Raw genomic sequence first — 24,207 nt, forward strand, 5'->3', positions numbered from 1 at the left:
CCCCAACGGAACGAACTGGGATGTGAATCGGGTTGATGCAATGTTCACACAGGATATAAAGAGGATTGCAGTGGGAGGGCCAGATTGTGAGGACTTCTTAGCGTGGAATTTTACTAAGAATGGTGTGTTCACAGTGAAGTCAGTGTATCATCTGAGAATGTCCATGAATAAGTCGAGATCCGGACGGCCGGAGCCCTCGACGTCTACCAGTAAACACAAAGGCTTCATGGCGCTTTGGGATACCTCGGCACCGGGGAAAGCCAAAGTGCATGTTTGGAGATTGGTGAGGAATGGACTGGCTGTGGGCTTGGAACTCCATCGACGAAGAATTAAACCAGGGGGGTTTTGTGTGGCGTGCGGGTGGGAGGAGACGATACTCCATCGTTTCTGGACGTGCCCACACTCAGCACTCTTTTGGCAGCTGTTGCGCTCGGAAACGGGAGCTATGGTGGCAAACACACCAGAGATGACTAGGTCCTAGAGTGAGCCGTCGAACTGGTTGTTAGGATGGTTCGCAGGTGCTGCAGAAGAGGAGAAGGAGCTGTTTATCCAAGCAGTGTATGGGCTATGGTTGGCAAGGAGCGTGCACCACATGAAATAATGACGACTGTGCTGATGCATGTGAAGGAATGGGGGGAAGTACATGGTGTAGCACCTCGACCTCCAAAAGTGATTGTTCATCAAAGATGGGAATCTCCTGAGGCGGGCTGGGTGAAGATCAATGCGGACGGAGCCACGACATAGGTTGGAGAAAAAGGAGGGGGGGGAGTGGTTTTACGGGATCAAAACGGGGCATATATAGCCGGAGCCTGCTACTATTTCCCTCAGGTTGCGGATCCGGAAGCTGCAAAGATCCTTGCCTGTAAGAAAGCGTTGCAACTGGCGAGGGAGCGTAATGTCAATAAGGTGCACATTGAGCTGGACTGTCAGACGGTGGTGAAAATGATCAATGAACCAGCCAGAAACCTGAGCGCCGTTGGGCCTTGGATTAGGGAGGTGAAGGAAATGGTCCGGTCTTTCGAAGATGCGAAGGTAACTTGGGTGCGACGCTCGGTGATTATTGCTGCACATAAGCTAGCACGTGTAGGGGTAGGGGATGAAATTTGTAATGTGTGGCTTATGGTTCCTCCAGACTCTATTCTAGATGTAATTGCGGATGAAATTCCGAGCTCTAATACTTAAATAAAGTGGAGTGTTTACCCTTCAAAAAAAAGTATGAACCCATATCCGACTACACCTTCAAAGGACTACAAGAGCATGCAGAGCCCGACCAGTTCGACATGCATGTGAAAGGGTGCTTCTAGTCTTTCAGATCGCCTCCATGACCCTTGAACGGTAAGCTTTTTGTCCTTGGAGAAAGCAACAAACGGGAAAGTTTGACAACTATTTGAGGAGGATAGTGTTTTGACTAAAATCAAAACAAATAGATAATTTTTTTAGAAAATGTGTTTTTTCTTTTTTTTTGCGGGAAAGAAAATGTGTTTTTCAAACAAACATGTTCATGTATTCTACATGCCTGTAAATTTTATGAAAGAATACATGTGTCGTGATTTGAGAAAACAACAAAAACATGTTCGAAGGCTACTTTCTCTAGCATGGATTTTGCTGTTTTCACATGTTCTTTTCTCACATTTTTATAGATAACACGAAAATGTCTGTCATAAACAGTTTCATAATTTTTAATTTTTAATTGTACATTACTTCTATTGTACTGTCAGCTTGAGCAGAGTTTTTTTTTAGACAAAGCCTGAGCAGAGTTTCTTTTTTTTGAGTCGTTGCCCAAAGAAGGCCAAACCCAAAACCTTGCCTGAGAAACAAAAAAAAAAAAAAACCCCAAAACCGCCCAAGTGCCTCCCGACCGCCATCGCAGTTATGGATTCCTCCCCCTCCGCCTCCCCCGCGGCGGCGGCGGCTGCGCCTGCTGCTGGTGCTGCTGCCGCCACGGACCGGTACACGTTCAGGCCGGGGCTGCGGTGGCAGCCGGAAGTCGAGGAGTACTTCGCGTCGGCGTACGGCCGCGACCACTTCGCCCGCATCTCCCAAGCCCTTGCGTGAGTTCGGTTAAATTCCTGCTAATCTTAGGTTCCTTGCTGGTTATTGCTTTGATTTCGGACGAGGGTAGCTGGAATAGATCCTTAGGGTCTTTGCCGCGATAAGCTTAAACATTTTTCTGCGGGCGGCCTTGCCCTTAGACAGCCGGTGCCTATGCTTTTGTTAGTTTTGTGTACTTCAATGTTCCACTGGAAACTCGAAAAGCTTTTCATCTCGATGCGTTGATAGCAGAATAGTTATGTACGAGCCCAAAGAAGGGTCGGAAGCAACACCGCTAGACCCACTGCAGCACTGCCTCAGTGCCCCTGTCTTTGCCTGCAGACAGACCTCTGCCGTGATTGTGTCGGGGAAGCTGGTGGGTGTTGGGCTACATTGTGGAAGAAGTCGGCATTGTGCTGCTTCGAGATCCACCATGCCACAGCATGCTCATTGAATAGGTAGGTGCCCTTTCGAGGGGCGGTGTGGGCAGAGTGGATGTCTTGCTGTCACCAATCCACGAAGTATTCTCCAACAATGGGCAGCCGGGTGGTCGATTGAATCCATGAAAGGGCCTCGTGCCATAAGGTTCAGGGAAGAGGCAGCCGGTGAGGAGGCGGGCCATGGTCTCCTCTGACTGTTCACAAAGCAAGCGCCATGGGGCATGCTGCAAGCCACGCTTCGCGAGCCTGCCTGCAGTCTAACAATGGTCATCTGTTAAGGTTGAACTGCGGAGGAGCCCAAGAGTTCAGTTAAGCTTCTAATGTCTTGGAAGAATAACGGCCTCATTGGTTCGAAGACTTTGTGGTTTAATTTCTCCTACATTGGATGATAGGAATACTTCGCCGTTTCTAAGAAACCAAAGCAATTTCATAGGAATCAAAACATTTACCACTTCCTCTATTTTGCACATGCATTTATATCATATTACTTTGCACAGTTTGCATAGGTTCATGCGAATAAAAGAGACAAAGAGGCCCTAAAAATCCAAATAGAAAACAAGCTTAACTCTGATCTCTCCTGCATGGTTCTTAAAAACAAGCTCAACTCTGAGACTGTTGTTCTATCCTAAGTCAGTCGACTATGATTCTGAAGTAATGTGAGACTACAGTGGCTGTGTACAAACAGAAACCAGGTGCTGATATGATTATGGAAAGACCAGTCTTAATCTAATGGCTAAAGCAAAACACAACTAGAATTACTGTTTCAAGATTTCCCAATACTTGTTTGACTTTAGACTTTCTACTTAGTTGCTCTGATGATTGAAGGAGGAAAAAAGTCTTTTTGCATAGTAGTTAATTAAGTACTCCCTCCATCCCACGATATAAGAGCGTTTTCGACACTAGTGTCGAAAACGCTCTTATATTATGGGACGGAGGGAATAATTTTTTGTGTAAGTAAAAGTTTAGGATTTTTTATGTGATTAGGTTTAAGGATGAGGAATATGAGCATTTGCCTTTGCTTGTCTTGTTTTCAGTTTCCAACCTGCCAACTTGGTTGTGTAATTAACTTTATCCCTGCCTTTTCAGTACAACAAGGTGCAAAGCTTTTGCGTTTTCTCAAAAAAAAAAGAACATTTAAGCTGGAGAGAAATATAACTCAAAAAGGGGTATTTAAGAACAGAAGTGTGCTTTTACTTGGCCAATTGATTTATAGAAAATTCATCTTCAATTCACCACAAAAGTGTATTGATTGTCGAATTTTCTGATTCCATGACTGTCTGTTAATTTCCTAATTCATATGGTGTGAGGAGAATGGGTTTCGAGAAAGAGATGAAAAGCAAGATGATTTGGGGTTGAGAGTTAAAGCTTGTGAGGTTTGAGCATGTAACTGCAACTTGGCTCAAACCCCACCAACTGAACTTTGTTGTGCATATGCTTTCGCTGCTTCCACTTATTACTACAAACACCATTTGTATCACTTCACTGAGCATGTGGATGTTGCTAAATCGTAGCAACACTTCAAGGATATTATGATTATGGTGAGTTTTCTTGGGATAGTACTTTGTGTCCTTGGCTTCCTTCACATTATACTGTACATACTTTTCTTTACTATGTTTAGTCTTGGGAAATACCAAGTGGAAAACTAGAGTGGCTCGTGACTTCACCATGCAGTCAAGTAGAGATTGATGGTAGCAGTAGTAAAAGGAGCTAAATCTGCAGTTTCGTGCCAATTTCCAATGACCTACGGTGTTAATGTTATGTTATGACTAAACTAAGTTTAACTTTCTTGATCAGGCATCCTTCTTGCTACTCTTGCATCCGTGTGAATACTCTAAAGTCTACCACTCATACTGTCATGCAAAAACTGCTGAAATTGGTAAATCAGAATGGACTTTCTTGTGGATTTAATGGTTTGAAGATCGGTGAGCAGAATGGTGGAGAGCAAGCACATGAAGGGAGTTACCTGGTGCACAAGTGCCCGTATTCAGGCCTTGAAAATGTTCTATTTATTCGAGGTTCAGGACCACATGCTCTGCATTACAATGACCAACCTGGTCACTCTATGAAGGAGATAATTGTAAGTCGAAAATGTGCAGAGTCAGTTCTTCGAGGAGCCCAGGTGTGTTCTAAAAACCACCACCATCTTTCAAAAGACACTGTTGGTTATTCCTTCCATATTTTTTTCAGACCCTTCCACATTGACGTAGGACATTAGACTTCTTTTTTGCCATTCAAGTCTTGCATGATGTCAAGTTTTGCGTTATCACTCCCAATCCCAAATTTATTTGCCACATTTTTCATGCATGTTTATCTACTTCTCAGTAAGTCAAAACATCGTTCGTAATGTCACAAACATGCTCATGATGCACTGGGAATACCTACTGTATCTTACTAAACTACCTTTAACAAGTTCGGAATGATTGTTGTTGCCCTTCTACAGTTAGCTAATTTATTTCCCTTTTTCTGGTTAAATGTAATATGCTTATATTGTTTTTTCCCTTTGCTGACTATTGCATCTATTTATTTTCTCTTGAGCTTTTTGACCTGCATTCGATAAATTACTGAAAAGAGTTCTCAGAAGTCCTTGGTGCTAGACTGGGTGGTGTACATTGATCTTAATGTCTTCATCCATCTACATCTTTTCCCTGGAATTTGAAATTTGGAATACCTTATTTACTACTCGTAGATGCTATCTCACTGCAAGTTCACTGTTATTACGAAGCACACACTCCCTTTTCTGTATGTTTGATCTTTCCTGTTCATTTGCTTTATCTTTAGGTGTATGTCCCTGGTGTTTTAGCTTGCAGTGCACATGTTGAAAAGGGTGATAAGGTTGCAGTGTCAGTCGCTATTGAACAACCTGTCAAGGACAGTGGTTGGGCTGTTGGTATAACACGAGGAATCGTTCTACAGGGGTTGCAGTCAGGCGAGTTTTTGTAGTGGAAGTTGCCAGTTCTCTTTGATGCCTTGTTGAATAAATTGATATGTTTTTTCTTATATGCCTTAGAATAGATGGTTGAGCTGTATTTGTTTTAGTTTGGTGTACAATGTTGTTTCCCCTGATCAAAATACAAGGTCATAAGTTGTAAAGTCTACTTAACATTGCAGATGCACATTATGAAGAGAGAAAGGGTTTGTACATTGGTCAAGGGATTGCTGCAATGTCAAGGGCAGGAATATTTCGTGTTCTTCATGGAGTTGCAGTAGAGATGACTGAGAGGGTATACAAACTACCATCTTTTAATGGTATGTTTTTTTCTTGAATACACAAGAGAGCTGCATATCGTTGCATTAAGAAAAAGTGTATAGAAGATTAGAAGTACAACCCCACAAATCCAAACAAACAACACCAAATTACATATGCGTTAGTGACAGCAAAACGACCATGACCGAAGCAATTAAACTACTAAACATCCTCAGTTGACAGTAGCCTTAAGCTGCACGAACCACTTAGCTCCTGCCAAATAGTAATTTTTTTGATACATTTTTGTGCAAAGGAGCAAAGAACATCGCTTCCATGCGAGGCGAAAGACGTTGGTCATCCGCTTAACTCCGAGGTTTAACCAGTCTGCCTTCTCCTTCAGGAACCGCAGGGCGTCCCGTTGGTTGTCATTTAGAAAGGGGTTGAGCCAGGACTATTTAGTCTCCCGATGGTGCAGAGCGGACAATGTTCCGAAACGGTGCACTAGAATTCTAATGGAACCCGGGTCATGACTGCTTTGACAGAGCACAGGGCAGGCAGTCGCCTTGCCTCTGCGGTGTGAACGACGAGGGCCTTCGATATCCCTGGGCGTGAAGATGGTTCATCGATGGAGGACGGCGACGGTGTCAATTGGTGCTCTTGCGTCTGTGGAGCCGGGGAATTAACCACCCCGACATTTTCTTTGTTCCCGACCTCCGTTCTCCACTGCAGAAGCTCGGGGTTGGCCTGCAGGTGGGCTTCTTGAAGTGGCGCCTCCAGATTGCGCCCTATCATCCGGTGCGGCCTGGTTGGCTCCCTCGCTGTGCTCGTCCTCTTCGAAAGCGGAGGTGATGTTGGGGCAAGGAGGAGCTTGGGTGATCGGCACCGCTATCAGTGCCCCAGCAAAAGTGCGCAACATGGTATGAAGGGTCACGACTGGAGTGCCCATTGAGGCACCAGCCAGATCGGCGCCTATCTTGCGTCGTGGCCTGCAAGACAAATTATATATAAAAAGCAAGTCTACTATAATGGACAGAGTAGCTGAAAACATGACTTGTAGGTCTTCTTTAAGCCTTGCTCGGACTTTTTCGTGGTGGCGCCAGTAGAACGATGACCCGTGGCGCTGGGCGAGGAATGGCTGGAGCCGAGCTGGTAGCTAGGTCCAGGCGTATCTTCTGGCGCTTCTCCCACCTTTCTTCCTCTTTAGGCGGATTTGGCGGGTCGACCTGGGAGCTTGGTGCCCCTTCATCTAGGGTGCGCTTCACAACAATAAAGCCTTCCGTGCTGGAGTTCGACAACCCCTCGTTGTGGGAGGCCGGCGTACGTGTGGCAGTCTAGGAGTTGTCCACGGAGTGAAGGAATGTCATCTCTGAGGTCTCTTCGTCCTTGGGCTGCAGAGCCGATGAATGGTCTCCATGAGCGATGTGGCCGAGTAAAGAACAAATTATCAGTCAGTTTGGATTATGAGGATTGACAAAGCGGAAAAGATGAGTGATGTTTACCTCGGCAGCGAGCACCTTGGCTGAGAAGCCCATGTTGGATAGTGCTGTGGGAAAGTCCGACATCTTCCCCTTGAATAGCAGGGAGAGCATCTCTTGGACGAATTTGGATTCAAAGAAGGGATCCCATATTGCCCTCGTGGGATCATCTTCCTTTGTGTACCTATGCATTGGGTGAGCTCGGGATTGAAGTGGCTGGATACCTCGGCTTAGGGCCACATGCATCACGTGCACATGGGTCACGCCTTTGTCGGCTAGATCGCACACTCTACGGTGAAGTCTCTTCACCGTGGCTGTTTCTACCAAATTGTTTTTGGGACTTCAGGAATGACGTTATTGGGGAACTGATTGGGGGAACCTGGCTAAAAAGTGTGACTATACCAGCTTGGGGAGGGTTGTGGACGTAGAACCACTCTTCTTGCCATGTTTTTATTGGTTTCCAAGAAGTCGCCGATGAGTTACTCGGATCTAGCCACTTGGAAGTACCTCCTCCACAAGCCGAAGTGGGTTTCGACACAAAGAAAGGTCTCATAAAGGGTGATGAAGCACAAGATCGAGGGGGGGGGGGGGGAGATGGTGGATTTTGAGGCAATAGAAATGCAGAAGACCTCAAAAGAAAGGATGAATGGGAAATCCAATACCGTGGATGAGGAAGGGGGATGAAAAATAACCTGTTCGTGTTGCTCCGGCTTGGGCACGGCCTCCGCCAAGACATCGCCGTTCTCCGCCACGATGACCGGAGAGCGCGAGAAGGCGACGGTAGGCTGAGGGAGACGACCACCGTTTGCGAGGCGTTCTAGCTGGCCGCCGGTTAGTGGAAGACATCCGCTTGCCCTTGGTCTTCGATGGGACCTCCTTGCGGGCGATGACCTTCCCGGTGTTGACGGGCTCGCCGTTCATCAGGCGGCGCTTGCCCATGGTGGCGTGGTGGTGCTGCGTTGGGGCTGTAGTGTGGCCGCGTAGCGGAGCAGCAGGACGCGGCAGCGGTGCGAGGAAGAAGGAAGCGGAGGAGGTGAGTGTAAAGCCCTCCCCCTCTCGGTTCATTGCCCTTATATAGGTGTATGGGAGGTTGAACAACGGCATCAATTAACGCCACGCAGCAAGCTATCTCTTCGTATCCTGATAACAGCGTTAAAGGCGCATGGGGATCGCGGAGTCTGTCGTTAGTTGCGTGCGGGAATCGAGGCGCACGTCGTTAGTTCATGGGACGTGGCCTTGGTGTGGCCCACTCCCACACTGTCACTTTGACTAGTGGTTCAGGTCTGACACATGGTCCGGTTTGACTAGCTGATGAGACCCGTCCGGTCTGACAAGCAAGACTGGACAAGTTGAGTTTGTCAATGTCGCGTGGGAGTTCAGCCTGCGAGGGTTGGATGCGCGGAATTTTTTTTGTGGCGCAGGTCAGCTATCTTCATCAACAATTCCAGACCGAAGTTGTTCGTGCAACTTCGGAAGCAGTCTGTCATTTGAGTCATTCGAAGGCCGAGTGCAAGTAGATGCTGTTAGGGAAAGCTTTGAAGAACCAGTTTCAACCTCGGCAAGCTGAAGACAATGTGCAGTTCGGTGCTGGTCAAGGTGCAACCAAGTTTGAAGACCGATTCAGGGTTACAGGCGGTGTTACGGCCCAGGGGTGCCGCACCATGTCGGTTGCCAATCCAAGGGTGCCATTTAGGCTGGTTTTGCCCTAGGCCATCAGTACAGCCCACGGGCCTCGTAATTGAAGACTCTAGAAGCCTTGCCATCAAATACAAGGAAGCGAGAGCGATGGAGGACTCCCCTCCACGTACGTAGCCGACTAGTTGTGTAACCCTAGGGGCCTCGGTATGTTATATAAGCCGAGGCCGAGCTAGTCGATAGATACATTACAATCCCTTTTCATACTTGTACTTTGTACACCCCAATCGCAATATACTCAGCAGTAGTAGGGTTTTACCTCCACCAAGAGGGCCCGAACCTGGGTAAACTCGCCTCCTTGTTTCCCCTCCGACAATCACCACGGCAGGATACCTTACCGAGGGATTTGCCGGAATCATCTCCGACTGTTGGCCATTGGAGCCTAGCCCCCAAGGCCAATATATAGATGCATGTATAGAAGAAGAGGAATATAGAGCGAGGTTCCAAACTTTTTCCCAAGTTAACCACATCGTATCAGAGCAGGGTTGATGGAGACGCTCTATCCTGGTGGCTGCCGGCAGCGTGTCACTATGACGACCTGCAAATCGACGATGCTAGGAAGTCAAGTTAATAGGGGGCTTGAATGTGCGCGCGCGCATGTGTGTGTTTGTCAGAGCCTGGTTCACTTAAGAAGAGGAATAGAGAAGTGAGGTTCAAGAAATTTCACCAAGTTAATCACATAGATAAAGTGATTATATGTTGTTATCATTCTTAAGTGTGCCTCATTAGTAATTAATAGATACCCCAAAGTCAGTTTTATGAAAAATTTCGCTTGAGTTCTATACTTTTCTGTGCGTAAAACTTAGGGCTCTGATGATATTTTCTCATAGGACCTGTACTTGAGGTATCTTAAAATAGTTAGTAAGATATTTTGAGAATGAAAAATCGATATAATAGATTTGTTTAAGAAGTATATTGAATATGGGAGTACCATGGCAATGATCTTCATGAAGTATATCTGGCCTAAAGCTAACTTTACCTGAGCAATCGTCTGTGGTAGTGAGAACTAGTGCCAATGATCCCCACAAAGTTACCATTAGCCATAGTTAGCTTCCATATTTCCATAACGGACATTTCACTGTAAATCATATCTGTTGTTCTGGACTAGTAACCAACACATATATTTATCTTGAGTTTGACCTACTAGTTCGTGGACCGTGGTGATATGCATTCCAAAGCTCAGAAAAAGTGATATAGCATGGAACTGTGGATGATGCAAAATGCCTTTCGCATCTGTTGTACTGTACATTTTCAGATTCATTAAAACTAACTGTCCTTTTCTTTTATCATTTAGACGTGCTTGAAGGGGAGATATTTCTTCAAAATTTGCCAAGTATTGTGGCTGCTCGTGTCCTTGGTATGACTTGTATTTTTTTTTAGAACATTTCTTTGTTGTTACATCAACCAGAAGTGTGATTTTATCCAACTCATTTTATCTGTTGCTGTGGTCTTTATTATTTGTATGTATAATATGTATCTGAAAACAAACTGCTGCTCGCTTTCTAGCAAGTTAGGATTAAGTAAAGGTACGGGGTAAACAATAAAAGAATGGCTACAGCTAAGGAAATAGTAGTTGTAGGATGGTGTCATGACCTCACTGAGACCGACTAAGAGTCGGGGACAAGCAACCTAAGAAGGTGTTCGTGGAGGGCAGAGGCACCGCTAAGCACACCCGTCGGCCACCCTATGCAGAAGAGCCTGAATGTTTGGCCTAGCTCCCTCGAACATCCTGGCACTCCAATGCTTCCAAACTTCCCAGGCCTCTAGGACAGATTCCGTATGCTGAGGACCTCCCTTTCGCACATGTAGACCCACATCCTTACCATGGTCTTGTCCAGTATCACCATCCTATTGATATGGTGAGAATAACAATGTGAATGATAATGTGTCTGCTCAATTGCCCATGGACCCTGGACACCCTCCTACCCTGGTTAGAGACCAACAGCTGCAAGATGGTCAGTCTTCAGAGCCTCCTTCCTCTGTTAAGATCTAGCTGATTGATAATAGTGATGCATATTCAGACAGTGTTAGCGACAGTGCTCCTGATCATGAGAGTGTCGCTGTGGACACTGCTTGGGCTAACTCTCCTGTCAGTCTTTAGGAAGCGGTGGAGTTGCTCTTCGAATGGCAAAATATTCAGATTCTTAAATGTCTTTTTCTATTGTTAACATCAAAGCTCCTGAAAAGAGGGTCACTGTAGACATGCAGGATCTCAGCCACCCTTTCCCTCAAACTTATTGTCAATATGAGTACTTCTGCTGACCTTCGTACTGCCGCTAAGAAGCTTTGCTTTGATCGGAATCTGTCAGAGGACCCGCTGCTACTGCTCCCACAGCATGTTTCCTGTTTTGATCGTTTTGAGGATCGCTTCCAGGATGATAGAGGTGTTCGGATCACCTACTTCAGGTGCAAACGCAAACTGTTCATGTCTGAAGCTTCACTCAGGAGGAGCGCTCACATAAGCCAGCTTCATGATGGTCTCAAGATGCCATACCCTCTGCAATCTAAGAAGGGCAAGCTCCCGGGGGTCTCATCTCCTTCCTGCAAGAAGCCCTCTTCTAAAACCTGGAGTTGGACATCACACCACCTTATTGCCAGCCTGCACCTTATCTGCCCCTGGACACCACCCAGGCCACTGGAACTGGCTACTGTGGCATCCCTCCAATGCAGCAAAGCTTCAGCTTCCAAGGATTATCAATGAAGATGTGGACTGATGGCCTTGGTGGGATGGGCTCCTTTGTGCCCTTCAAATCTTTTGGTTTTTTGAACTTTATCTATGTTTGTTATCACTGCTGGCCTATAGCCGTTTGCTTATGTGTCATGTTGGGATTGCTTTTGGATTATCTCATTTGCTATGGCCATGCTGTTAGGTGTATGTCATTGACGGACAGCTATGCTGCTCGTCCTTATGATCTCTAACTGTTTAAATATGGATAGAAATGTTTCCTGTGGAGGTGGCCGCCGAACTTGGAGTAGGAGCTGGCGTGGGGCTGTTGGGAGGGGAGGCACCGGGAGGGGCAGGGGTAGGTTAGAGGGCACGAGCTATAGCCTGTCTTTACGTATTTTATTTAACTGAAACTACAAAAGAAGTTGTTGGAATAGTCAACCAATTACTCTTGCTAAGAAACAAAGCAGTTGAAATGTTGAACCGTGGGACATCTGATTTAGTTTTCTCCTAGCAACATGCATGTCCACATATGGTTGACCTACAAGATATTACTTGCATGCTTTGGAATTTTGCTTCTGTAATTATAATGGCTTCTAGACCTTGGGTTATCCTGGGTTTGAGTGTTTTTTCATATAAACAACAGTATTTCCTGTCCTGATGTGTTTATGTGCAATTTTTTTATTTTTTATTTTATTTAACAGATCCCTGGCCAGGAGAGCAAATATTGGACATGTGTGCTGCTCCAGGAGGGAAAACAACAGCAATTGCTATCCTTATGAGGGACAAAGGAGAAATTGTTGCCCTTGATAGATCTCACAATAAGGTAATTCATTATGTTAGATTCAGCATACGATATTGCATCGAGTTAATGTTGCCGTCTGAGCTTATGTGGTCATGTTTCTCCCCTGCATGTTGTGTCCGGGTCATGGTTTGATGTGTTATATATGGCTTCATGAAATATCCTTCTTTCATGACAAAAGGCAAATAGAAACTACAGTGGTTTGTGCTGGTCTTTTGTGGAACTAGAGAAGGGAAGAAAAGATTGTGAATCTCAAGCTTTGTTCGGATTGGTAACACAATAATGCATGCTCACCCTCATCTGTGTCAATGAGCTCTGAGCTATGGTTGATTTATTTGGGGAAGGTAAAAATAGAATTTCAAAAGCGGAAAGGCAATTATTCTGGGCTGGGTGATCCTCTTCTTTAGAAACACCGAGTACAACCTTAAAGCACACACATACATGCACCTACAAAAGAATAGAGTCACATAGCTTTAAGATTGATGAAGTCACCAGGCACCTCGCTATCGGCAGGAAGCCTCTCATTGAAGGAACATCATGCCTTGGTGAAACACACATGGCCGCAAACTTGGGGTTTGAACCCTAGTGGGCTAGGGGTACAATCAACCTTCTCGCCATCCAACCACAACTTGGTCCTATGGGTTGGGGTGATCCTGGCTAGGACTTTATGGTCTGACTCTTACTCTAGGATAACTCAATTCTAACTCCATTCTTTCCTAATTGATGATCCGACTCGTATGCAACATGGGTGCTTTCTGTTTGCTTCTCCAAAAGGCTAAAGCTAGTGCTCTCATCCTGTTAGACCTTATTCCATTTCTTACCCAGACTCAGTGATTTGGGTTTTATCTCCTATAAAACAAACCACTTTGCTCAGTCCAGCATGCTCCACCTCAAAGCTTGGCGCTGCTGCATATTGGAACTAGAGTGTCTGCGAAAAATTGGACTTTGTTGCGGTATGTCAGATATATGTGTCTCCAAAAGGAGTTCACCACATTTATTGAGGGTAGAGGACCAATTAAATAAAAGAGATTCTTGTGATAGATAATCTTATGACGCCGTGGCATGTCAAGGGAATTTTGCCCTATGGAGAGGCTACACATACATGAGGATGCCAAAAGGCTACAAGAGGATGCCAAGAGACTAGAATGCAAAAGGTCAAAAGACATCACTAATATAACACCCCCCCTCGAACTCATGGTGGATCCACAACACTGAGTTTGGAGAGATGAAATCCATGTTGCGCTCTAGTCTGGGCCTTCGTGAAGAAGTCTGCTAGTTGTAACTCAGAAGACACATACTGAAGAGCAATAACATGATCTTGCACAGCAGCGCGCACATAATAAGCATCAACACCAATATGCTTGGTAAGCTCATGCTTCACGGGATCCCACGCAATACTGATAGCACCAGTACTGTCTGACAAGAGGGTGGTAGGTGTAGTAACAGAAACACCTAAATCCTCCAGTAACCATCGTAACCAACCAAGTCACCTCTGCTGTCAGAAGAGCCATAGCTCGCAACTCAGTCTCTGCACTCGAACGGGAAACTGCAGTCTGTTTCCACATCTTTCAGGCAATGAGAGAACCACCAGAAAAAACACAGTAAGCAGAAAGTGAACGGCGATCCGTAGGATCACTAGCCCACGTAGCATTCAAATAGGCCTGGAGTTGTAACGAGCTGGAACGGGGGAAACCGAGATGACGAGAGATCGTGCCACGAAGATATCGTAGAACACGTAGAAGGTGACTATAGTGAACTGAAGTGGGAGCAGAACCAAACTGACTCAGAATATGGACATGATAGGAGATATCCGGACGCGTGACAAGAAGATAGACAAGACTCCCAACAAGATGACGATAACGCGTCGGATCAGACAAGGGCGAAGGTGAACATTGAGCTCCATAGGAGTCTCAACGGTGCGCTCATCCTCTATTTTTGAGTCGCCGAGCAAGCCAAGTCGCCGAGGCTGTGGCTAGTGGCTTGCTGGCTTGAGTCTGCGACTTGGCTTTATTACTCTCCCCAAGTCGCCATGGCTTAGAATAGGATTTAGGGGTAGAATTAGGAGTTATATTACCTTGTAATCTTTTATAGTTGGCAATGGAAATCCCTTTCTGACCTTGTGCAAGCTCGTCTTTGTTGATTGCAGGTGCACCTTGCAGTATAAATGTAATAGCAAGCATGAGCATCAAGTTGTTTGCACCTTGCAGTATATATGTAATAGGAAACTTGCACATTTGAGTTCAAATAAAGAGGAGAACTTACTTCTTGTGTGTCCATCTGTCCCAATTTGTTTTCCTTGATGATCCTTTTTTCTTTGCACCTGATCACCTGATTCAGATAAGGAAAACAGCAGCAGTTCTACATATAAATACCATCACAGATCACAGCAACAAGTATTACAACAGAAATTAAGCATTAGTTCATTACATTTAACTACGAACTACCAAGTTCTTAACTCTTAACAACCAGCCCCAAATCGACCCCAAATCCTATGTCCAAAATAAGGGATAAGGCACACCAGCCCAACCCCCAAGCCCCCAACTCCATATGTCCAAAAAGAAGCCACACGGTCCACACCAGTCCCAAATCCTATGTCCAAAAGAAGGCACACCAGCCCCAAATCCTATGTCCAGAATAAGGCACACCAGCCCCAAGAGCCCCCAACTCCATATGTCCAAAATGAAGCCACACCAGCCCAAGTTCCATCAGTCGTCCTAGTAATCCAGATCATCATCAAAGCCAATGGAGCCTCTCTCTTCACCTCCACCTTCACCTTCACCTTGATTTCCCTCTTGATCATCTTCACTTGTTGAATAATCTTCAAGATCAACCTCCTGATTTGCATCCTCCTCCTCGTCCTCATCTTCTCCAACTTGGTTTTGCACTCGAGATCGAGAATAGACATGGGTAACAGCAGCCTGGCTCCCACTCCCACGGCTTCTAAGGTTGCGCAATGGACCTTCAGATGCACCGACAGCTTCGTCAACTTGAGCCCAAGTGATATCAGCCCCTTCATAAACCGGCTGGGCATTATGGTCAACCCATTCATTGTCCCATTGTAAGTCTTCTAGGACTAATGGGTCAGACCTAGTCCCTTTGGAGCCTTCCTCACAAATCTTTTGGAACCTATCGGCATTCTTCCGGTTGTATTGAACATATGACAAATCATGAAGTCTTTGGAACTCCAACCTATTTCTCTTTTTGCTATGGATCTGAAAACAACATACAAGAAAACAATTAGCAAGGCTACCATAAGCACCCCACCAAAGAACTACAGAAGTACAATGAACATCAAGTTGGTACTTACTACTTACATTTTGAAAGCAAGACCATTTTCGTTCACAACCGGAAGCTGAAGCACAAAGGCTAACTATGTGCTTTGCTAAATGTTGCAGCTCATAAGCAAGGCCACCATAAGCACCCCACCAAAGAACTACATAAGTACAAATGAAGACAATGTTAGAATTCGTAAGCCAAAAAAGATAGGTGCTGAAATTTATGAAAAAGTAGAAGGCTAGAGCTGAAGTAACTTACGAGGACTCTTTTTTGTTCGGTCATTGATTGCCAACTTAGAGCTGAAGCATTCACCTTCACCTCTTTCATAGTCATCAGCCAATCTACTTATCATGCTTGCTTTATCATCATCGGGCTCCATGTGCAATAGCACCTCATTAAACATATGCCTAAGCCTTTGACAATATCGTGCTTTCTCGGGCTTAGCTTTCAGACCATAGATCCTATTTGGGTTTAAGAATAGTGCAGCTCCATACAACTTCACCCCCATTTGAGATTCCCACTTGTCCTCTACTATTTTTGTCACCTTCTTAACCAACGTTGGTTTGTCATCTATCGCAGCCTTGATTCTCTCCTTTGCATAATCCATTGCTGCCATAACCTCGGGCATCGCCGGCTTCTCATCGCCATCAACAATCCTTAGCACCCTTAGAAGAGGTAGAGAAACTTTCATGCAAGTCTCTACCGAGTTCCAAAACCTAATGGACAGCACATCTTCTTGAACTTTTTGTCCCACCGGTGAGGTTGACAACTTATTGCTATGCCAAACATCACCCACAAACAATTCTTTGAGAGCTTGCCTATGTTTGTGCAAGCTTTGCAAGTTGAGAAAATTTGTGGCAAAGCGAGTAGCTCCAGCCCTCACAAGATCACGATTGCCGGTCTTCACTCTCATTTCATCTAAAACCTTGCCATGCCTGTAGATGAATGTAGACACCCTTTTTCCATTTGTAATACACTCGCTGAATTGCTTGATTTTGCAAATGGACTCCAACATAAGGTTCAAACAATGAGCTGCACAAGGGGTCCACCATAATGTAGGGATCCTCTCCGTTAAGAGTCTACCCGCTGCCTTGTAGTTAGCACCATTATCCATGCAAATCTGAACCACGTAGCCTCTTCCAATGTCGTTGATCCTTTTCTCCATCAAATCTGCCAACAATTCTTTGTTGGCTACTAGGGCTGATATGTCAACGCTATCAATGAAGAAAGTCCCGGCTGGACTATTGACAAGGAAGTTGACCAAGTGCCTAGTCCTCCCATCGGTCCACCCATCGAACGTTAGTGTGCAGCCATACTCTTGCCATGCCAGCTTATGTTGCTCTCTCAATGCATGTGTCTTCTTCTTTGCTTTCACAAGAAGTGGAAGCCTAAGAGCATGAATAGTTGGGGGGATGTAGCCTGGACCATATTGCCCGGTGGACTCCAATGCAATCTCAAAGGCTCTTGATCGGGTAACATTGAAGGGAATGGCATTAGCAAAGAAAAATGCTGCCCAATGATCATCAACTCTATCCTTATCCTCGGTGGTCCTTTTGAAGCAACCTGCGTTCAATGCGGCTTGAGAAGGATTCTTCGAGTGCCTTAGCTCAATGACTTCTTCCGGAGTCTTCCTAATCATCCCGGCAATTGTTCTTGAAGCCTTTTGTGTCGGTAATTCAGTTTGGACAGTCTCGGCCTTCCTTTTTGCTGTCCTACTACTAGTTTGAGTTGCTGTTGCATCCTCTTCTTCATCACCAGTTGCTGTATCTTCTTTATCAGACTCCCCTGGCATATTATGCTTCTTTGCGTAGGCCTTCATGAAATCCAGCATCTCCTTTGAAACAGCCTCTGGCACCTTCTTGCATTTTATAGAATTCTTCTTCCCTTTAGTACTAGCCCCAGCTAGGTGACGCTTGAACCTTGCTATTCCAGCATGCACATCTGTCCCGCAAAATGTGCATCGTATCTTATCCCTCCTGTTCATGTCATGCCAATACCCATACTTCCACCCAGGGTCTCCCGACTTTGCCTTCCGCTTAGGATCCTTGGATGGATCATACTGCTCAGGCTCAGGCCCATTGCCGCCGGCTGCACTATTGGCAATTTGGTCAGTCATCCTCTAGCTGCAGCCAAGGTGCCTGCAGAAAAAAACAGCACAACACAAGTAGTAATTAGTAATTACTAATTAGAGCAGCAGAGCACATCACTACATCAGTACATGGAGCAGCAGAGCACATCACTACATCAGTACATAGAGCAGCAGAGCACATAGATCTACAGCAGAGCCCACCCCACGCTATCTTTCCTTCGGTCCTTCTCCTTCCCCAGTCCCCACAGCAGCAGCAGCAGAGCACGCAGCAGCAGCAGCAGCAGAGCAGAGTATGCAGCAGCAGCAGCAGAGCACACAGCAGCAGAAGCAGAGCACACAACAGCAGAAGCAGAGCAAAGAGAGGCAGAGGGGGGACGAGCCATACCTGCAGGGTTTGCTGGCGCAGGCGCAGGAGAAGATGGAGGCGGAGGCGGAGGAGGCAGGTCACCGGCGGAGGAGGCTCTGGAGGGGCACGTCGCCGGCGGCCGTCGATCTGGAGTCCTAGGTCAGGAGACCCGCGCGGTTTCCCTCCATTTCCCTCTCTTCCTCTGTAGTTCCCCCGTGGCCCTCTATTTATCCCCCCTGTCCTCCCCAAAAATATCTCTGGCAGGTGGGCTGATATGGAGCAAGCCACGCGACTGGCGGCTACTAGCTGCCGACTAATCGCGGCAAGTCGCGGGCGAGCCAGCTAGTCGCGCGACTCGCTTCCTGAGTCAAGTCGCCTGCGCGAGCCAGCCACGCTGCGACGACTTGGCGATTAGTCGGCGACTCAAAAACCTTGCGCTCGTCACTAAGAGCCGCACGGGCAAGAAGATCCTGGATATACTTTTCTTGGGAAATAAAAAAGCCATCAAAGGTGGAGGAAACCTCAATCCGAAGAAAGTAACGAAGAGGACCAAGATCAGACATCAGGAACTGCTCACTGAGACGGGCCTTGACAAAGGCAATGTACTCAGAATCGTCGCCAGTGATGATCATGTCATCAACATATAGAAGAAGAGTCCTACCACGAGCAGAAAGGTGGACAAACAACGCTGGATCATGAGCACTGGGTGAATAACCAGCTGCTGTCACCACAGAGGCGGAGCGCTCAAACCAGGCACGGGGGGCTTGCTTAAGGCCATAGAGAGAGCGACGAAGACGACAAACCATGTCATCAGGAACAGAATACCCAGGTGGTGGCTGCATGTAAACCTCCTCACGCAACTCACCACTTAGAAAGGCATTCTTCACATCAAGCTGAGACACAGACCAATGGCGAACAGAGGCCACGGCGAGAAGTGTGCGGACAGTGGTCATATGGGCCACTGGAGCAAAAGTCTCATCGTAATCACGGCCATGCTCCTGCTGAAAGCCACGAGCCACAAGACGAGCTTTATAGCACTCAAGAGAACCATCAGAGTGAGTCCTTATCTTATAGACCCACTTACAAGTGATGGGACAAACACCGGGAGGAAGAGAAACTAGATCCCATGTGCCGGTGTGCTCAAGGGCAACAATCTCCTCAGCCATCGTAAATTGCCATTCAGGATGAACAACAACATCTCGATAAGAAGTCGGCTCAAGAATGGTCGAAAGACCATAGCGAGAAGGAGAATATCTGTCAGGGGGCGGACAAGGCCGAGAACGAAGACCATAAGTCGGCCGAGAGGACGACACACCAGAAGTAGAGGGCACATCACTAGACTCATCCGCAATAAGTGGATGACGAGTATAATGGAAAGGAAAGGAGGGATGAGGTGGAACCACTTGAGGTGGTGATAGGGAATGTATCGGTGATGAAGGTGGAGAAGGGGAAGGTATCGGTGATGAAGGTGGAGAGTCATGCGATGAGGGAGGAGAAGAAACCGTAGGAGAGGACGGGGTCGGATTTGCAACAGCGGGACGAGGAGTAGGAATACTGGGCACAAAGGGAGGTGTATCCGGAAATGTAAGAAAAGAGATGTCCTATGTGGAAAAGGCCGAGGAGGATGGGGGTGGGTAGAAGGTACGAGGCTCATCAATGGTCACATCCCGAGAAATACGCATCCGACGACCGATAGGATCCCAACACCGATAGCCCTTATGCTCATCACTGTATCCGAGAAAGACATACTCAACAGACTAAGCGGTCAGTTTGGTGCGTTCACGAGGGGCAAGCAAAACATAGCAAATGCAGCCAAACAAACGAAGCGTCGAATAATCAGGAGAATGACCAGAAAGACGCTCGAGAGGAATACCACCCTGTAGAGTAGCATATGGCTGAATGTTGATGAGATAGGTGGAAGTGGTAACAGCCTAAGCCCAGAAGTGAGGCAGAAGAGAGGCGGCGATCATCATGGCACGCGCCGTCTCAAGAAGGTGACGATGCTTGCGCTTAGCCACACCATTTTGAGCATGAGCACCAGGGCAAGAGAACTGAGTAAGGGTACCCTGCTCAGCCAGGAATCCTCGCAGCGCAGGTGAGATATACTCACCAGCTGAATCTGCATGAAAAACTCGAATAGGAGTGGAAAACTAGGTATGAAGCATGGCAGCAAACTTTTTGTATATAGATAAGACCTGACATGAAATAGATCCAAGTGTACCGCGAAAAATCGTTTATAAAGATAATATGGTAGCGATGACCCCCTTTTGAAGCGAAGGGAGCCGGACCCCAAACATCAGAGTGAACGAGATCAAAAGGATGCTCGGACACTGACTCACTGTGAGGATAGGGTAGCTGAATCTGCTTACCAAGCCTACAACCTAGACAATCCAACGAAGCGTTACCAGAGACAGACCCTAGAACACCACGATGAACCAAAGACGAGAGACGGGAGCCACATAAATGGCCAAGACGATGATGCCACTGCTGAAAAGAGCTGGTAGATGCAACAACAGGGGTTGCGAGACTGGCGGCGGCGGCAGCGGAGGGAAGACGATGCCAGTCAAGTTCCAAGAGACCATCAAGGCGTCGAGGGCCAACACCAAGTAGAGCACCTGTGCGGTGATCCTGAATAGAACACGAATCAAAGTCGAGAATGACCCTACAACTAGAGTCAACAATCTGACCCCTAGATATGAGTTGCATGGTAAGTCGAGGAACATGAGCGACAGAGGGAACATGAAATGAAGAAGTGCTAAGAGTGCCTCGACTAGCTACAGGGAGAGGAGTGCCATCAGCCGTAAGAATACGAACAAGAGACTCGACAGGTTGAATGGATGTCAAAGATGAGGAATAATAAGTCATATGAAAAGAAGCTCCAGTATCAAGAATCCATGGGGATGTACCTGAATGAGTGGAAGGTGGTTTTTAAGTGCCAGAAGAGCCAGTCACAGAAATTGCAGAACCTGTCGGTGAAGAATCCCAAGCAGCAAGCAGGCATCGCAGGTGCGCAATCTCATGCGCAGACAGGGACACGACGGAAAAGGCAAGGTAGAAACACCTGTCGGCGATGAGTAGTCGCCACCACCAGTGGAAGCCGCGTGTACAGTTGATCGAGAGTAGCGAGTCGACGTAGAGCCGCATGTGGAAGCCACTGGGAGAGTCGACGTAGAGCGGTCACCGCCGCGTATGAAGCCGCGAGAGGAGTCGGTGTAGAGCGGGCACCACCGCGGGCAGAAGACGCGAGAAGAGTCGACGAATCGCAATTAGCACAGCCCGCTGAAAACGCCATAGGCGACGACGTCATAGACGAACGAGCACCAAGCACCGAGCGACGATGTATGTGCGAGACTGAGTCAATGTAAGGAACACCATCGAATACCACCTCGTAGCGCCGGGTGGCGACATAGCCCGACGAGGAAGACATTTTTTCTCTTTTTTTCTCACTTTCTCTTTTTTTTTTCTCTTTTTTAATGAATGCAACAGTGGAAGTATTAGGGGACAGCCCAACAAGCTGGCTAATCAATCGAGGAGCACGGCGGCCCACCAGCAACCTAAGCAAGCCGATCTAGCATTGGCTTGGAGAATAGCACGCACGCCAGCTGATCTAGCGATTTAGCAGGCACGCACACACTACGTGGATCACGCGACCCCGATGCAGTCAATGCACGCAAGCTTGCAGCGGTGGAGCACGGAAACTGGCGGCCGACGGCCGATCTTGGGCGGGAACCAGGCGCCGTGGACGACAGCCTGGGCGGGAACAGGTGGCAGGCGGCCAAATTTGGAGGAGAGCCGGCGATCTCAGCGGCACACGATATGGACGAAGCCTGTGATGGAACCGGCGGCCGATCTTGGGCGGGAACTGGGCGCCGCGGACAACAGCCTGGGCGGAAACCGGTGCCGGCGGCCAAACTTCGACGAGAGCTGACGATCTCCGAGCTGGGCGGCGCACGATCTGGACGTGCAGGGCAGCCGTGAAGAATCCACAGACCGGTGACTTGGGTCTGCTCGCGTTGACGAGACAAGAGCAACAGCTAGTGGGGAACGAAGGAGCGGCTAGCCGGGAGAGGAGAGCACCGGTGTCCAAGGGGGAAGGGAGGTGTAGCAGCGGCCGGTGAAGAAAACAACGGCGACGCAAAATTGGATTGAGAGCACGAGTTGCGCATGCAAAAAAAAAAAACTAAGCTCTGATACCATGTTAGGAAATATGCAACTTATGTTATTGAGAGGCCAAAGCCAGCATATATACACATACATGAGGATGCCAAAAGGCTACAAGAGGATGCCAAGAGACTAGAATGCAAAAGGTCAAAAGACATCACTAATATAACTAACAATCACATGCATGCATGCATTCATGCGTAATCGTCGACCTCATGGTTGCATCATCGGCTTAATTGCTAAATCCAAATTTTCAAAATGATTTATCACACAAATTGTTAATCCAATTATCGACCCGTCTTCACCTGTGAGTTCGTCTCGACGAGGGGCTTCAAAAGTAGTAACAACTACTTTTCAAACCCTAGAAAAGTGGTCGTTACTGTTAGAGTAATATATACATAGCTTTACCCTTTGTATTTTCCATGTGGCTATTAATTAGAAGAAAGACTATTTCAGACGCCTACAATTGAATAGGAGTGCAGACAACATAGCGAAGTACAAGATGGCAAGGAAGACCGCAAAGCAAGCTGTGAGTGAAGCAAGGGGTCGGGCGTATGAGGGCCTCTACCAGCATTTAAACATGAAGGAAGGCGAAAGGGACATCTATAAGATGGCCAAGATCTGAGAGAGGAAGACGAGGGATGTCAACCAAGTCAAGTGCATCAAGGACGGAGCAAGTCGGCTTCTGGTGAAGGACGAGGAGATCAAGCATAGATGGCAAGAGTACTTCGACAAGCTATTCAATGGAGAGAATGAGAGCTCTGCCATTGAACTGGACGACTCCTTTGGTGATACCAACAAGCGTTTTGTGTAGTTCGAGGTCAGGGAGACTTTAAAAAGGATGTAATGAGGCAAGGCGATGGGCCCTGATTGTATCCCCATTGAGGTCGGGAGTGGCCTCAGAGACATAGCGATAGTATGGCTAACTAAGCTTTTCAACCTCATTTTCCGGGCAAACAAGATGCTCAAAGAATGGCGGTGTAGCATATTAATACCAATCTTTAAGAACAAGGGGATGTTCAAAGTTGTACTAATTACTGTGGGATTAAGCTGATGAACCATGAAATGAAGCTACGGGAGAGTCATTGAGCACCACTTAAGAAGAATGACAAGCATGACCCAATATCAGTTTGGTTTCATGCCTGGGAGGTCGACCATGGAAACCATTTTCTTGGTACGACAACTTATGGAGAGATGCAGGGAGCAAAATGACCTGCATATGGTATTCATTGACTTGGAGAAGGCCTACAATAAGATACCACAAAATTTCATGTGGTGGGCCTTGGAGAAACACACAGTCCTAGCAAAGTACATTACCCTCACATGTACGATGATGTTGTGACAAGTGCGAACAAGTGATGGCGGCTGTGATAACTTTCCAATTAAAATAGGACCGCACCAAGGGTCAGTTGTGAGCCCTTATCTTTTGGCTTTGGTGATGGATGAGGTCACAAGGGATATACAAGGAGATCCCATGGGATATGCTCTTTGTGGATGATGTGGTGCTAGTCGACTATAGATTGACGGGGGTCAATAGAAAGTTAGAGCTGTGGGGACAAACTTCAAAATCGAAAGGTTTTAGGCTTATAGTAGAACTAAAAGTGAGTACATGAGTTGCGGCTTCAGTACTACTAGGCATGAGGAGGAGGTTAGCCTTGATGTGCAGGTGGTACCTCAGAAGGACACCTTTCAATATTTGAGCTAAATGAGCCATCAAATCAAAGCTGGATGGATGAAGTGGTGCCAAGCTTCTGGCATCCTTTGTGACAAGAGAGTGCCCCAAAAGCTAAAAGACAGGTGCTATCGTATAACGATTCGACGTGCGATGTTGTATGGCGCTGAATGTTGGCCAACTAAAAGGCGACATGTCCAACAGTTAGGTGTGTAGCAGTGATGCGCATGTTGAGATGGATATGTGGCCACACAAGAAAGGATCGGGGGGTCTAGAATGATACTCGTGATAGAGTTGGGGTAGCACCAATTGAAGAGAAGCTTGTCCAACATCATCTGAGATGGTTTGGGCACATACAACGCAGGCCTTCA

The 24,207-nt window shown here is 46.9% G+C and overlaps 1 protein-coding gene across 3 annotated transcripts in view; it reads left to right on the forward strand.

The window, feature by feature from the left end:
* The first annotated feature begins 1,815 nt into the window (after positions 1-1,815).
* LOC123163816 (rRNA (cytosine-C(5))-methyltransferase NOP2C) overlaps positions 1,816-24,207 on the forward strand; it is a 45,416-nt gene continuing 23,024 nt past the window's right edge. For 2 of the 3 annotated variants that reach the window (XR_006482002.1, XM_044581198.1), the window contains exons 1-6: positions 1,816-2,051; positions 4,266-4,590; positions 5,250-5,397; positions 5,580-5,717; positions 10,120-10,182; positions 12,195-12,316. Coding sequence is in view for 2 of the 3 variants with exons in the window: in XM_044581198.1 (XP_044437133.1) it covers positions 1,873-2,051; positions 4,266-4,590; positions 5,250-5,397; positions 5,580-5,717; positions 10,120-10,182; positions 12,195-12,316 (975 nt within the window). In the remaining variant the exon portion in view is untranslated. Of the gene's footprint in view, positions 2,052-3,993; positions 4,010-4,265; positions 4,591-5,249; positions 5,398-5,579; positions 5,718-10,119; positions 10,183-12,194; positions 12,317-24,207 lie in introns of those variants that run through there. The other variant, XM_044581199.1, reaches the window with a different exon arrangement.

Source organism: Triticum aestivum, chromosome 7D (assembly GCF_018294505.1).
Source record: "Triticum aestivum cultivar Chinese Spring chromosome 7D, IWGSC CS RefSeq v2.1, whole genome shotgun sequence".
Taxonomy (NCBI): domain Eukaryota; kingdom Viridiplantae; phylum Streptophyta; class Magnoliopsida; order Poales; family Poaceae; genus Triticum; species Triticum aestivum.